This window comes from Sceloporus occidentalis, unplaced genomic scaffold (assembly GCF_023333645.1).
Source record: "Sceloporus occidentalis isolate IW3139 unplaced genomic scaffold, rSceOcc1.0.p SCAF_1, whole genome shotgun sequence".
In the NCBI taxonomy this organism is placed as follows: Eukaryota; Metazoa; Chordata; class Lepidosauria; order Squamata; family Phrynosomatidae; genus Sceloporus; species Sceloporus occidentalis.
In genome coordinates, this window is record NW_028316981.1 from 276,417,382 (window position 1) to 276,434,406 (window position 17,025).

The following is a 17,025-nucleotide window of genomic DNA, read 5'->3' on the forward strand; positions in this document are numbered from 1 at the left end:
CTCAGGGACCAGAACCATTTCATAGACCACCACTCTGAGTAGCACTGCACTAGGACACAGACAATTAATCCCCCCCCCCCCCAAAAAAACCCTCAGCATATAGTGTAATGGTGTTATCCCTTTGTCTGTTTCCTTAGAACATGATCACCTCCACACACATACATACAAGTAGTGTGTTACTTCCAAATAATTATAGATTCACTTCTGAATCACAAGTATTGTTAAGCAGCCAGCATTTTTATTGTCTATAGGGTTTGTCTGATAATGCATTGTCTTTAATGATTTGATGGCTTGGTTACCAATACAGGAGCCAACCAGTCATCACTGTTCATGGCCTGATTCTTAGCTGCATGGCAATTACATCTTGACTGATGCAAACAACAGCTAACCATCAATACATAAATCCACTGTTGTGTTGGATCTAAGTTAGAATAGGTTCCCTTGAGTCTGATTTTCAAAACAACCTATATATGTTGTAAGTAGGCTGCCACAACTGGCTTATTATCAAAAGTATGCATCAGCAGCTGTATTAAAAATGAGGGGAAAAAAGATATTCATTCATTCATTCATTCATTCATTCAACCTTTATTAGGCACACAACAAAATGCATTTACAATCAAACTTTGGGATTGTTATTATAAAATTTAAGCCATAATCTTGTTGCCTCCACCAGAAAATTGGCCATTAGCCTGGTAATATGTGGGTTCCGATCTTTGGTGGTGTGGCAGCCAAGCGTTGGTTGAGGCTCCCTGAGCCAACCCCCCAGACCATCCCCTCCTCTGATGGTGGGGTGGTGAGGCCTTGGGAGAGGCATAAAAGCCAACCCCTGGAACACCTGCCTTACTGGCGGCATGGTGGCGAGGCGTTGGGCTAGGCTCCCTGGGCCAATCCCCATACCATCTTTCGGCCTCACCATGCAACAGGCAGAGAAGGCGGACAATTGATGAAGTGAGTCCCATGCAGTTTATTTAGAGCCTGGGTTTCCACTCCAGAAAAGGGGGGTAATTTGTGGGGGACTCGTGGGGAGGGTATTGCTCTTTTTAGATCACAGATTCTCCTAAGCGAGGGGGTGAACTGTAAGGAGAGAGAGGGTGACAGAGTAGCTAGTATCACTGAAGAAAGCTTTATGTGTCAGTCTGCCATTATCCCTTTTTAACATCAACATATAGTAAAAGAAAGAGAAGAATTTCCAAAAACAAGTAAAAGACTATAAATCCGGACATAGAATTGCTCTTCAAGGTGTAAGTAGAAAGGCATTTGATTTGATTTTGGATTTGACTGGATTATTGGTTTGAGTAAAAGAATTGGGAGAATAGGAGGCTCTAAGAAAGACAAGGGAGAGTAGTAACAGAATTTAAGAATTGGTATTAGAACAAATAGAGTTCGATATAATTTGATTTGAGGAAACTTATTATTTTGATTTAAAGGAAGAAATAAGTGAAAGTGGCTTGGAGGATTATTATGGCATTCAGAACAAGATCAAAAACACAAACACAAGTGTTAACGCATACAAAAGTTTTTTCTAATTCTAGGAGAGGATCCATGGATATGCCACATAAGCAAACAGATATTAGTATGACAATACTCAAGGGACCTAGAGATTTTAAAGTACAGATTAGACAAGAGCTTAAAGATACAAGAGGCAAGATAAGGGCAGATGTGCATAAAGAAATAGACAAAATAACCAAAGAGGTAACAGAGATAAGAGCTGAGGTAGAGGAAGTAGCAGTTAAAACAAAAGATTTGGATAGAAAAACAGATATGATAGTTAGAGATAGAGAAACTGGTAAGCAAAATATATTATTTCAAGAAATCAGGTGTCAAGAAAGAAGTGCAAACATTAGAGGTCTTCCTGAAAAAGAAAATGAGCAACTTATAATAAAACTATTACCAGAGCTAGCGAGATATTTGGCTATGTCAGAGAAATTACTAGATTTATGAATAGAATTTTTTTTAGAATTAACTCTCCATTTGCCAAGGAAAGAAATTTGCCAAGAGACATAGTAATTTGTTTTACTAATGTTAGAATTCAAGAAAAATTATGTCAGTTATGGAAAAAGATTAGTGATAGATGACAGAGAAATTATTATTATTATTATTATTATTTATTTATTTATTTGCACAGCGCTGTACATACAATCAATAAATAGATAAGAGTAAAACTGCCTATGGTGTACAATCTAAGAAATAATAGGATAATACATATAAAATACATAGCAATATAGGAAACGGTTCAATAAAACAGGGAACAAAAAAGAACATCAAATAGCAAATGATAATCACGCAATGCCTGGGAATGTTTCTCTGAACAAGATAGTCTTCAACTCCGTTTTGAAGTGATTAAAGTTAAGGAAGTGATGACCCTTGCTCGTGGGGGAAGAAGGTTCCAGGAGTGAGGAGCAGCAAGTGAAAAGGGATGAAATCCAAGATGGGGCAGAGAAAATCCTGGGCTGAGACAGCCGACCTTGACTACCAGAATGGAGGGCCCAAGCAGGAAGATCAGGAGAAAGAAGGTCTGATAATTAAAGAGGGGCCAGCCCATGGAGGGTTTTAAAAGTTAACAACAGGAGCTTATACTGAATACAGAAAGGGAGAGGGAGGCAGTGAAGGGATGACTACAAAGGAGAGATATGGTTGGAGAGGTGGGCGGATGTGACAATGAGTGCAGCTGAATGCTGGACAGAAATTAAAGGACGGAGGTGAGAAAGAGGAAGCCCAGTCAGGAGGACATTACAGTAATCCAGTCGTGAGACCACTAGGGCATGGACCAGGATCTTGGCAGTAGAGGTGGAGAGATATGGTCGGATTTTGGCAATATTGTATAAAAAGAATCTACAAGCCTTGGCTGTAGTCTGGATCTGAGGGAAACACGACAGAGAAGAAATTGAGATCTTTAGAGACATTCTGGCTTATATATATTTTTTAAAAGGACAAGAATACAGATTCTTAACTCAATTATTACATAGAAAAGAAATTAGGTATAGATGGGAGAAAATAGAGGGGATCACATTAACATATATTATTATTATTATGCTTTATTTATATAGCATTGTAGATTTACACAGTGCTGTACATACAAACAATAAAATAGATAGAGTAAACCTGCCCATGGCATACAATCTAAGAAACAATAGCATAATACATATACATAATACATAACAATACAGGAAAGGGTACAATAAAGTAAAGCAGGCAACAAATTAAAAATGTCAAATAGCAAATAATAGTCACGCAATGCCTGCGAATGCTTCTCTGAACAGGATGGTCTTCAACTCAGTTTTGAAACTGGTTAATAAAATTGATGAGCCGTGTTTCTGGGGGAAGGAGATTCCATGAGTGAGGGGCAGCAAGTGAAAAGGGACCAATCCGGGAGGGGGCAGTGCAAATCCTAGACTGAGACAGCAGACCTTGACTACTAGAATGGAGAGCATGAGTGGGAAGGTGAGGAGAAAGAAGGTTAGATAAATAAGGAGGGGCCAGCCCATGCAGAGCTTTAAGAGTCAACAGCAGAAGCTTATAATGAATACAGAAAGGGAAGGGGAGCCAGTGAAGGAATGATAATAGAGGAGAAACATGGTCACAGCGGCGAGCAGATGTAATAATGTGTGCTGAATGCTGGACAGAAATTAAAGGACGGAGGTGAGAGAGAGGAAGCCTAGCCAGAAGGAGGTTACAATAATTTAGTCATGAGATGACCAGAGCGTGGACCAGAGTCTTGGTAGTAGACGCCAAAAGAAATGGACAATTCTTAGCAATATTGTACAGACAAAATCTACAGGCCTTGGCTGTGGCCTGGATCTGGGGGATACACAACAGAGAAGAATCAAAAATGCAATCAAGACTGCGGGCTTCCTGGACCGGTCGAATAGAGATGTCATCAACAGAAACAGAAAAGGAGTATTGGAGGGAAGGCTTAGGTGGAAAGACAAGAAGCTCCATCTTGGACACGTTGAGCTTCAAATGCCAATGGTGCATCCACTGAGAGACAGCTGTAAGACAAGATGAAACTTGCTGTTCAAGCCCTGGAGAAAGGTCAGGGGTGGAAAGATACGGCTGAGTGTCATCAGCGTACAGATGATAGGAAAAACCAAAAGAGCTGATAAGTTTTCCTAGGGACAGTGTGTAGAGAGAAAACAAAAGGGGACCCAAAACAGAGCCCTGAGGAACTCCAACAGATAAGGGAACAGAGGATGAGGTCTGACCACCCGTGACCACTGCAAAAGATCTATCTGATAAATAAGATCTAAACCAGTCAAGAACAGAGTCTGAGAACCCAAGGTCAGAAAGTATATCAACTAGAAGACTGTGATCAATGGTGTCAAAGGCCGCAGACAAATCAAGAAGAATGAGAACAGAGTAATGGCCATTAGCCTTAGCCCATAAAAGATCATCTGAGATCTTAGTGAGAGCCATCTCTGTAGAATGCCGTGGGTGGAAACCAGACTGAAAACAAAGGAGATACAAAATAAATTCAATAGAGAAGGAAAAGGATTTCTACAAAAGACTAAATGCTAAGAGAAAGAAAGATCAAGAGCTGGAGGGGGAGAAAGACATAGAGAGAGATGAGGGAGAGATTGGCACACCCGCAGGTACAAAGAAAAATAGTAAGGAAGATTTAGAGGAAAAAGAGGTAAGAACGGAGGAAGAATTATTAGATACTGATACAGACCCGCAAGATTTAACAAAAGAAGAGTTGGAAGAGGGAGATTCTAACTTGGAGGAAATATACCGAAATTGATTGGAAAAAGGCAAGACAATCTAGTAAGGGATAAAATGAGGATTAAAATAGGATCATTTAATGTGAGAGGATTGAACAAAAATTACAAAAGGAAAGAGATATTTCATTATTTGGAAAAAAACCAGTTTGATGTAATTTGTATACAGGAAACAAAGATTATAAGTAATGAAATAAAGTATTTAAGAAATCCCAAATTAGGATTTTTTAAATTCATCAGATAAAAAAAGAAGAAGAAGTGTGGCAATTATTGTAAACAAAAAATACGAATTGAAAGAGATATTTAAGGTCAATGAAGGAAGATTTGTAGCAGTAGAAACTGGTATAGGTAATGAAAAATTTGAAATTGTTTGCATATATGAACCTTTGGGAAAAACATGTTTTCTTTCAAAAATTAAATAAAGAGTTATCAAAATGTTCAGGAATTAGTACAATAATAGTAGGAGACTTTAATGGTGTTTTAAACCCAAAAGAGATAGAAATTAAAAAAGAAAATTAAAAACAATCAAGGGAAACTCCCCACTTCTTGCTTTGAAATGATAGATGAACATGAATTAGTAGATGTATGGTCGCATTTGTACACAGAGAAAAAAAAAGATCTACATTTTGTTCAGAAACATATAACTCATTATCCAGATTGGATATGTTTCTTATAACAAAAAATCTAATAACAAAAGTTAAAAAAATGAAGAGTGCTCCTAGATTGTTGTGAGACCATAGTTTGATAGAAATAATATTGGAAGCACATTATAGAAAATCTGATTGGACATGCAAATTAAATGAAAGCTTAATTAAAGATGAAGAATTTATAGAAATAATGAGAAAGGAAATAATTTTTTCCCCAAAGAAAATAACACATACATCAAGATCAGAATGGATTGCTCCCCGAAAGACAGTTAAGACATAATATAAGAACCATATTAAATATTATTGAATATTTTACAGTGCATAATGGGGGGAAATGGCATTACTGCTAGTCGATGCCAAAAAGGCATTCAACAGTTTGTGATGGAAATTTAAGTTTGAGGTATTGAAAAGAATGGGGATGGGTAATAAATGCCTGGCAAATATAATTCAGTTATATTCTAATCAGAAAATACAAATAATAATAAACGGACAAAAAACTGAGTGTATAAAAGTGGAGAAAGGAACTAAACAAGGGTGCCCATTATCACCTTTATTGTTTATTACCATTCTGGAAGTATTAAACAACTCTATTAGAGCAAATGTAAGGATAAGGGCTACCAAAATTAAAGGCAGTGAGTATAACCTTCAGGCTTATGCTGATGATATGGTCTTGATTTTAGAAGACCCATTGAAGAATATAGATTTTGCCCTAATGGAGTTAAATGAGTTTGGAACACTATCTTGATTTAAGGTAAATAAAGATAAGACAACAATGATAACCAAAAATATGAAAGTTGAAGAAGAGAATAAGTTAACATTAAAATCGGGAATTAAAGTAAGAAGGAAAGTAAGATATTTAGGGATCTGGCTTACAAATAAGAATATAAACTTATTTTAGAATATCAAATTACAAGGATTTGCAGAGATGGAGTAAGTTAGATTTGTCTTTGTTGGGAAGAGTGGCAACTTTAAAAATGAATGTATTGCCAAGACTTATGTTTCTTTACCAAAACCTACCCATTATTATTAAAGGACGGCAGGCAGACTCCCCCGCCCAGCCGCGTTGCCACTGGGAGGCTGCGCCATGCTGCTGTTTCGCGCCTCAGCGCACCCCAGCATGTTTTGCTGGGCGGCCGAGGCAGGTCCGGGCGGGGCCGAGGAGCTAGGCAGGAGCTTTCGCCCCGAGAGGCCTCTCTTGCTTTGGAGGACCTCTCTATGGTTGCTCCTTCTGGTCCTGCAGGCTGCTGATTGGTGCAGCCTGGAGGGGGAGGAGCAACCTTCCCCTGGCCCCTCCTTCAGGCTGGCCTATTGAAGGCCATGTGGCCTGGAGTTTAGGGCCAGTTCTGCTCGGCTCCCCACCCTCCCTCCTGTGGGTTGGTGTTGCTAGTCACAACTAGGGGCGGCAGCATAGGCCATGATCTGGGGTGAGTGGTCTCCAGGGCTGCGGAGCACTGGAGTGGGAGTCCTTGGGACCCAGGTGTGCTAAGGGCATACGTTGTGGCCATTACGGGGGCCATAATGTTTTGCGTTGCCCGGTGACTAGGGGCTATTGGAAATTCCTGCAATCAGCTGGTTGGCAGATGGCATACCATAGCCCCTAGGTTATCCCGATGTCCGGCCATACCCAGGCCGTTGCAGTCATTGAACAGCTGGGGTGTTGTACGATTATCCAGATCATGACCTCATGCACTATTTGCAGTTTGCTGTTTACTGTTTACTTTTAATAAAGTCGTGGCCTTACCTCCCATCATGCTTATGTGTTTATTGTGGCGGTGCCCCTCCGAGGCAATGAAAAAGTATTTACAGAATGGAACAAGGAAATTAACAAATTTCATTGGAAAGTTAAAAAAGCTAGGATTAGGAACCAGATATTAAAAAAAGAAAAAGATAAAGGCGGTAGTACATTACCGGACTTGAAATTATATTTTGGGGCATGTGGATTACTTTGGTTGCAAGATTGGATTAAATTGGAAAATACAAATTTACTGAATATAGAATCATCAAATATAAGATATGGATGTCATGCCTATATTTGGTACCAAAAACAACTGGTTAATAAGGACTTTACAAACCATTCTATTTGCAAACCTCTGTTAAAAATTTGAAACTCAGTTAAAATAAGATTTTATGATCACCAATTAGCAGACACTAATCCTCTTTTGCATTAGCCTCCCAGCCTGGGGCCTGCAATCAGCACAGAACAATACACATGCAAATCACTCCTGCATTCCCAGGCTCACACAGTATATATATATACCCACTTTTTTTCCAGGCAAGCATTCTCTGAAGATGCCAGCCACAGATGCTGGCAAAACGTCAGGAAGAAAATCTTCTAGAATATGGCCACATAGCCCAAAAAACCCACAAAAAAACTTTATTTTATTGTTCACTGCACACATTGCTGAAACCCAAACCTGAAAGCCTGTGTTTCTCCAGCAATCCTTCACTATCCTCCTAATGCTAATACTGCTTAAAAACTTCCAGCTTAAAAGAGGAAGAGGAAGAATAAAATGGAGGCTGGGCAGGCATAAAAAGCCATTTTAAAAAGGAGTGTCACTGTTTGAGGCTTTGTTAGCTAAGGTTTGCTGTATAACAAAAACACATTAACTCTTTATTGGTCTCTTATACAAAGAGAATGAAACTCAGCATTTTTGTTTGGCCCTGTGGTACAAAATCAAAAGGTATCATGCAGTTATTCAATTATACCTTCCAACAAATTATTTTGTGGAAAGAGAGAGAAAAAAAAGATGGAAGAAGCAATGTAAAAACATGAATTTAACTCCCACAAGTGGAAGAAATTGTTGCTTGAACCTCCTGTAAAATGCTCTGAATGAAGTATGCAAGTGTGTGTCATCAAGTCACTTGTTGACCCCATAAATTTCATAGAGTTTTCTTAGGCAAGGAATGCTCCGTGTCTTCCCCTGAAGTATAGCCTAGAGCACTTAGCAACTGCACAACAAAAGGTTCATCTGGAAGTCTTTCTTATGGCTAATCTTCAGCTTGGGTGTGCACGGGTCAAGTAATAACAAGTAATAATGATTTCCACGCTCAGGCCTAAGAAACCCTTGAGAAAGAAGGAAGAGGACAATCATGCCAGGCAGTCATTAAACCAAGAAGTGGAGGCACCATGTGCCAAGCGTAGGAAATGTGTGAAATGAGAATAAAGCATGAATGTCAGGCTCTGAAAAATGGAAGGCACATGACACCAGCTGTCAAGAGGGACCTGGGGAGAATTGACCCTGCTGCCTGTGTGCCATATGAGACCCAGCAACTGTGCGGGTGCTTGGCATCAAGCCCAACAAGAGGTAGTGTTGTTGAAATACAAAGAGGAAAGTAACATTTAGGACAAAAATTGGGCCTGGGTCCACTGCCCAGTGACTGAAAAGCCATGCCTCAGTGTCAAATTCATCCTCTCTCACTCCCCCCCCCCCCCTTTTGGCATTCATTTATTCTCTTTGCCTCTGTCCCTTCCAGCCTCAGGCTCCTCCTGCACATGTAAAAACAACATCCCTGTCCAAATGAATTCCGTGCCTGCAGCACTGCTGGCTTGCACACTTGGAGCTGTTTGAATTTTTTTGGCAGCTTTTGCCTATGGTCCTTTATGATGATGATGGGAGGGAAGAGCTCTCTTCCCCCCCCCCTCTTCCCTCCCTCTGAAAAATAGAAAAAAAGAAAAGGAGACATTAAAAATTCATGGCTGTTGAATAATACAAATTTCAATCTTTTGGTTGCACAGGGCACACAAAGAAGACTTTTGTTCTTACGTAGCCAGTTTCAGAGCTGAATTTTCAAGGGTTCAGAAATCAATATTGTGGGTGATGGGTTATGATAAAAAAAAAAATAAACAAAATAAAAAGATGCCAGGTTACAGGGTTGTTTCCAGGCCTTTGTCCCCTGTTAGCCTTGATTTGGAAGGGAGCAATATAAACACACTTTTTGTCCCCACACTCAGTTCCCCTCTAACTTTAACTAAATATTATCATAGGTGCCTATCTATGCAGCATCCTAAAATTTGTAATGAAGGTGTGAAACACTTATAGCCAATCTTCAACTTGATGAAATCAAGAATAATCAGTGATAACTACTTCAGTGATAAGGCTTGGGAATCATTTGAGAAATGGGGGAAAGGATTCTTATGCAAGGCAATCATTAAACTGAGAGGAAGAGGCACCATGTGCAAGCGTAGGGAATAACTGAAGAGTGTCAAGCTCTGAAAAGCCAAAGGTAAATGTCAGACAAAGCCAGCATGGTTTTGTGGCTTCAGTGCTGGGTTAGGACTCTAGCAGACTAGGGTTCAAATCCCCACTTGGCTATAGAAACCCCCTGGGTGACCTTGGGTAAATCACACTTTCTCAGCCTCTTAGGAAGGCAAGGGCAAACCTCCTCCGAACAAATCTTGAAAAGATAACCCTGTGATAAGGCTAGGGCTTAGGTTTGCCATAAATGAGAAACAACCAACTTGAAGGTATCTAACAATGGAGTTTATCAGACAAGGGAAATTGGAAGTATAATCTGATGGCAATCTGAACATGTCAGACAGCAGCAGTTTTTCCCTGCCTAGCAAGCACTGGCTCTCTTGAGGGAAGAGGAATCAAAGTAAAGTGAAGATCTCCCACCATCTCAGGTGAGGTAGGAAAAAATGGCCACCTGTGCTCCTCCATCATGCCAGCAATGGCCCATCTTCTCTCCTTTATGCTGTTGCTACTCTCAATTCTCAAGAGTAAGATAGAGAAGGTAGAAAGACTCTGTAGACTCCTCAGAGCCCAGCAGTGTTGACAGATTGTCTGAGAAATCACCTGTGCCACAGAACAACAATTTCATAGGACAGGCCACCCACGGTGCCTGGTTTGAAGAGGTGGCAGTGATAAGCCCACCACCACTCTTAGCAGTCTTCTGAGGTGGCAAACATGTCTAATCTGATGGGTCATTCCAGGTAGGAGTCTTGTTATTAGATAAATTTACATGTTACTTTTATTATGAGGAGCATGCAGCATGGCCCACTGCTTTCCCTCTTTATCATTACAACAACTCTGCAATGTAGATCAAGTTGAGAAAGGTCATTCAAAATCATTCAGTGAGTTTGGTTTCATGGGGACCTGAACCCAGATCATCCAAATCCCAGTTCAACACTAAACAGTGTGTTACACTGGGTACAAGTGAGCTTCAAGTTTCATATGTAAATAGAAAGGGCACCTGACATTGTCCAAATAAATAATTATCCTTCAGTGGTCCAGTGTGATTTTAGCCTTAAGCTTTCAGCCTGCCTACCTCTCCTTCTCTCCCATCCCTACCCCATATTTTGACAAACTGTTTGGCTTGTCTTGGATTTGAGTGTGGAAACTTGATAGGTAGCTTCAATCCAGAGACTCATTCTTGGAAATGATTATTTTTGATGACAACTTGTTTGAACCCATGTCCCTTTCAGTTGTCTTTCAAACTCCTGTAGCTTTAAACTGCCACTTTAGGATATTGAATGGGGGGCGGGGGCGGGGGCGGGGGGTAAAAGGGTCCATAGGTATAACAGTCCACTTGGATATTATTTTATCAAACTGGAGGAGAGCTAGGCAAAAATATAACTTGCACCCAAGAGCCGAAATCCAGCTATAGTTGTGCATCGTTATTCATGCATGATTATCAAGTTTCTTCATCAGAGGTCTGTCATTATCATCCTCTAAGGCTGAGAGAATGTGACACACCCAAGGCCACTCAGTGGGTTTCCATGGCCAAGACTGGATTTGAACCCTAGTCTCCTAGTGTCCTAGTCCAATGCTCAAACCACAGCAATTAATTATGCTTCTGTTTGGCTTATATTATTACATTCTCTAAGCAATTTGCAAAAATAACTCTAAAAAATCCCTTTCTAGCTCAGAATAAATGCTATTCATAAACTAATTAGTTACACTATACTTTCATTTGGTACTGTGATCCAGAATGCCCTTTAGTATTCACTGCAAGCTGGGAATCTGCTTCAGTTATAAATTTTTAGCAATCACATTAAATTTTCTCATTTTTTCTTTAACAAAGAGATATCTCCTTCAGGCTTTTCCCCTCAGAGGTGTTCACTGAAGAATACAAAGATAAGTATTGTATGTTTGAGTGACAGTTGATATCTTTGATGTCATTCAAACATTGCCTCTGAGATGTTATCCTAAAATTAATTATCTCCAGTGCAAAATGTCCTTTATGTTTGTTTTTGTCATGGTGACTGTCTTCCTAATTGGGTATTGAGCTACTCATTATGTGAGTTTCATTCAGTAGCAGTTTGATTCAAGTAGAAATGTTTTTGCTCCATACTAGCTGTCAATCTCAATGACAGTGTGTTTTGCAGAACATCGAAATTACCAAAGGCCAATTGATGGAATGTTGCTTGTAATTGATCTGGGATTGGAGTTAACAGTGGGTAATATGTGGATTTATGTCCAGATGGGAAAGGCAGACATAAAGGCAACTAAAGATGAGGAGCAATCAATCCATTCCTCAGCATTGATTAACCTCCAATACTAAATTCTCTACTGGAAAAGAACTAGAGATAAATGACAATAATATGTCCTTGGAGGTCTTTAAGGTTATAGAAAAACTCCCCTCTCCTTCACTTTCCTGGAGCTATTTGTGAAGCGTTGGCAGAGGTAGGAACGTGTAGTTGGTAGGATGAACCCCATTTTTGTGGCCCTAAATCTTCCTGCCACCCCTCCCCCCTTCCAAATCACCGAAAGCCCAAGTTTAAAATAAATGGTGCAGGTTTTGGATGAAACTGAAGGGAAAGCTTTCCAATAGGAAAAAGCACCCTAATCCCCAATCCCCCCCCCCCCCCCCATACCTTCTATCAGAGTCTCTCTCAAAATGGCAACAAGAAGCGATACATTGAAGGCACATGACAACAGAATCATGGCAGGTGGAAAATGTGAAGGGTGGTGGGGATACTATGGAGTTTTCCATTCCCTGCCCGAGAAAAGTATCGACCCTCTGATATTGAAAATGTGGGGAAATTATTTCATTCCCTACCCCTATAACATCCATAAAATTCCATATCCTCTAACTGCCCAAATTTGGCAGGGACTGTCCTAATTAACCTTCTGTCATTCCACTTTTTCTGCTGCTTTTAAAAATGTCCCAGTTTCTCCCTTTTCCTTTTTCTTTAGCTTACTTCAGTTGCTGTAAACTGAATTTAAAGTGCAAAAGTAGTTTGCACTCAGTTAACTCTGCAGTGAGGGTAGGAAAAAGTGGGCAGAACATTGCTCTTCCCTGTTGATGCAGACAAAAGCAAACTGCTGCAGCCTCTCCTAGCTTCTGTGTTCTTCCTCATTAATAATTTTGTCACCTTGACCACGCTCTGATGATACCGGGCCACATATGTCCTGGTTTTCATCTGTGAAATGTTGGAGAGTGGGAAATTTAGGCCAAAGTTTCACCTCAGTTATAGGGGTCTCATAATGCATATTTTTCCAAAGTTTTTACCTGCCTTTCTGTTTATTTTTAAATATTGGTTTGCTGTTGTCCCTGTTACCATCCTCTGGTCCAGCTCATGGAGTTTCTCATTACGTTATTATTTATTAGGATTTCTTATGAAGGCAGTTGTGACAATGGAGTAATATCTCTTTCCTAAAGCCTTTGAATATTGCTAGGACTCCTGGCAAAAGAGGAAGTCCACCCAGCCACTTTCATTAAAAATGGATCCCAGGATAACCAACAGGCAGTTTTCTGTGGCAACTGTCCGTGGAGTATTCTCTGCATAATACCTTCTGACTTATCAGGCTGATTAAAAGGATAATAAGGAGCTATGCCATTTGTATGTTGCTTGGCCCTCTGATTTTCCATTACCAGCATGATATTTTTGTAAACTCTCTGTCTGTAAGTCCTCTTATGCATGAGCAGAAGGCCACATTTAACTTAAAAGAGATGTAAAAAGTAAAAACAGATGCCCACTTAATTACACAGTCATCAGAACAAAGGTTAATTACAAAAAGACATAGCTTGGCTATAGTTCAGATTGGACAGAAGGCTCCCTGCTAAATCTGAAGATAAGCTCATTTTTCAAGTCTCACAGCAGTCTGCAGCTGAACTGCACTGTGAGCTACAGCAAAGATTTGTTGTCATTATTCTGTATATCCTTTACTAAAAACTGAATCTAAAGGTGCCAAGGACTATCATAAAATTGGAATACATTTTCTCCCCCAATGTTTATTCTGTCAGTATCAGATTTAATTTAAAGCACAGCTGTGCAGGATGTAGACCTGCTTCTACTAGAAGATTTCTAAGAAACCTGCAGTAGACCTGCAAGGATTCCTTTCATATAGTTATTTAACAACAACAGAAACGTAATGACTTGCTTCTCCTACGTTACCCTACATTATACTCTTCAGACTGAGAGCGTGTGCACATGTGTGTGTATGAGTTTCATGAAAGGTTGTGTTTTCTGTTCAGTTCTGGTTCTCAGCAACTAATTTCTGTGTTCTGAATTGTTTTGTTCAAAGGCTAAACTTACACACTACATATATAGGATATATCACTCTGATCCACTACACACTACATATATACTGTATGATATACCACTCTGATCTATTTCAGAAACAAAATGTGCAAAAACCAGCTTGGGGAGGGGAGTGTAACACTTCCTACTGTCCCCATCCACCCACAACTGATCTGACCCAAATGGTGGCTCATATATACAATGCCTTAATTTAGACTGGATGTCTAGATATGTATCTCAGGCATTTCAGTTTTTTTTTAAAACAGGTAACCAATTTCATACAAAGGTGGAAGAACAGCACATGATGGTATCTTGAAAACAGAGGAGAAAATTAAATGCTTTTTGTAAGCATCTGTGCAAATGAAAGCATATCCCAGCTTTTTTCTTCTTCATTAGTATGCAGCTGGAATCATTAATGTATCTTCAAACCACTGATCTGCTATTATTTCAATTTGCTTCTTTAGACCTCAAAAATGTGCAGTATTTCTTGATCTGTTTTAAATCCTCCAATGTGGGTTTTAATTAAAATCTAAATTACAATTTTTGTGACAATTTAAACTGGATGAAGGGGTATAACCTTTTTTATGTCTTGAAACTGCACATTTTACAGCTGAAAGAGTTAAATTTAATTGTGTTTCTTTTGCTTTTCCTCTTCCTTTTGGATTGGAAGATTGCTACCATATTAAACCTAATATAAGTACTATTTCTAACCAATTGGCTTAGCTTCCATTGTGACGCTTTCAAAAAATAAAGAATAGGAAGATAACCAGGGCATGTTTCTTAAATGGTTTGTCTTTTTTTAAATCAGTGACTTAGATGACATGGTGAAGGGAATCGTTATCAAGTCTGCAGATGATACAAAATTGGGAGGGGTGGCTAACACATTGAAAGATGGGGGCAGAATTCAAAAGGATTGTGATTAACTAGAAAATTGGACAGAAATTAATGAAATGAAATTTGATAGTGACAAATGCAAAATTCCATATTTAGGCCACAAAACACAAATGCATATGGATACATGGTTCAGCAGTCCCACTGCAAAAAAGGACTGTGGAATTATTACTGATTATAAATTGATCTGGGCCTGCTATGTAATACTGCAGCAAGAAAGATGAATGCTACTTTAGCCTGCATTAATATAAACATAATTACCAAATCAAAGGAAGTAACCGTCCCATTATAGTCTGTATGCTGCGCCGCCACACTCAAGCCCCATTATAATGGTGGCACTTAGTCTGGACCCCCCCCCCTTCCTAAAATCCTAGCTACGTCCCTGACATCAGGATACTTAATTATTCTCATGGTCTGTTCTAGGCTTCTAAATTGACTAAATCTATCAGTAAACTGGTCAAGTAACGAGTCTAAAACATGCTGGTACTTTATATGCAAGAGTTCCACTTCATTTCGTACAGCTGCACTGGCCTTCTCAAAATGCTTTTGTACTCGAGGAAAATACTTATACGTTTTAGTTTCTACATCTCGCTTGAAAATTTTTACTTTACTTTCAAAAGCTTTTATGTATCCAAACATAACATCAATACTTTTGCCAAAACCTTGTAACTTTAAGTTCAGTTCATTAACATGAACAGAGAGATCTGTAAAAAACATCAGGGTGTTGACCCACTTATCATCATTGAGCTGAGGAAAGTTTCCCAGATCCTTATCTTCAAGAAATACCTTTATTTCTTCAAAGCACTCCACAAAGCGCTCAAAAATCTTGCCTCGGCTCAGCCATCTTACATTATTGTACATCAGCAGTCCACTGTAGGTGGAATCAACCTCCAGTAAAAGTGCTGAAAATTCTCGCTTGTGAAGGGGGCGAGCAGCTATTAAATTAACTATTTTTGTAACAACTGACATTAAGTCATTTAAGTCAGTGAATCCTGCCTTGGCACATAAAGCCTCCTGATGGATAATACAATGAAAAGGCACAATCGGATGTCCAATAGCTTCTGTAAATAATTTCACAAATCCAACTTTTTCTCCCACCATGTTTGGGGCACCATCTGTCGTCACTGACACAACTTTAGAGATATCAATGCTTAGGTCACAGAATGTTTGCATAACAACCTTACATATTTTGCTTCCTGATGTACTTGTTGGCACTGATACTAACTTTATCAGCTCTTCTCTCATCGTGTGACTATCAGAATATCGACCAATAGTGGCCAACTGAGCATGTGACATGACATCAGTAGTTTCATCAAGACAGTTGGAAAAATATTTACAATTCCTTATGTCTCTCTGTAATTGATGTTGTACGTTTGTGTTCAGTCTCATTATTCGGTCTTTTATGATATTTCTACTGAGTGGTAACTCAGATATTCTCTTAATAATTGCATCTTTATTCTGCATATCGTGAAATAGAACTGGTGCACATCTTAGGAGAGTTTCTTTAATAAATTCTCCCTCATTAAGTGCTTTTGCATGCTGAGCTATGGAGTGAGCAATGCTCAAACTTGCAGATGTTAAATTTGTACTGCCTTTTATAAATTTAAGGATGGAGTTAGATTGGCTCTTATAAAGGTGTAGCTTCCTGGAAATGTATTCCTTCCTTTCATCCTCACTTTTTTGCAAGAGCTGGGAATGATTAGTTTCAAAATGTCTATTTATATTCCACGTTCTGCTTACTACCGTTTCAGTACATAGAACGCAAAATGATCTGCCATTTTTGTCTATAATACCATACATCTCGCTCCATGTCTCTTGAAAGGGTCGGCCACTGCTACTACCACTCCCTTTACTTAACCTTTGTTTTTTATTTTTTGGCTGCTCCATCAGTGGGCCAGTGACAGCAGATAGAGTTATAGATAGCTTGTTAGCCAATTATGGGTTAACTAGCCTAACACAGCCTCCCCCTCACTTATCTCAGTTATTGTGGGCAATTACAAGTCCATGGCACCCCAACAGTTGCTGCTAATGGCGCTCACAGGTCCCCCCCGGCACTCTGCTGTTCCCTGCTGAGGTGTGGCCGTAACCACAAGTCCCAGGAGTAGACTCTCTGTGCTGGAGTTCAGGCCTACAGACAAAACACACACAACAGCACATTTCGGCATCATAGAATCATAGCATCATAGAGTAGGAAGAGACCACAAGGACCATCCAGTCCAACCCCATTCTGCCATGCAGGAAATCACAATCAAAGCATTCCCGACAGGGGCCTCCAGGCTACACCTGGCTCTTCCTCAGCGGCGGC

The 17,025-nt window shown here is 39.7% G+C and overlaps 1 protein-coding gene across 1 annotated transcript; it reads right to left on the reverse strand.

The window, feature by feature from the left end:
• Positions 1-14,535: 14,535 nt before the first annotated feature.
• LOC149323921 (general transcription factor II-I repeat domain-containing protein 2A-like) lies at positions 14,536-16,184 on the reverse strand. The gene is made up of 2 exons (XM_089484102.1): positions 15,208-16,184; positions 14,536-14,566 (listed from the first exon to the last, which is right to left on the reverse strand). The coding sequence occupies exons 1-2, from the start codon at positions 16,182-16,184 to the stop codon at positions 14,536-14,538; spliced, it is 1,008 nt and encodes a 335-aa protein (XP_089340228.1).
• Positions 16,185-17,025: the final 841 nt, after the last annotated feature.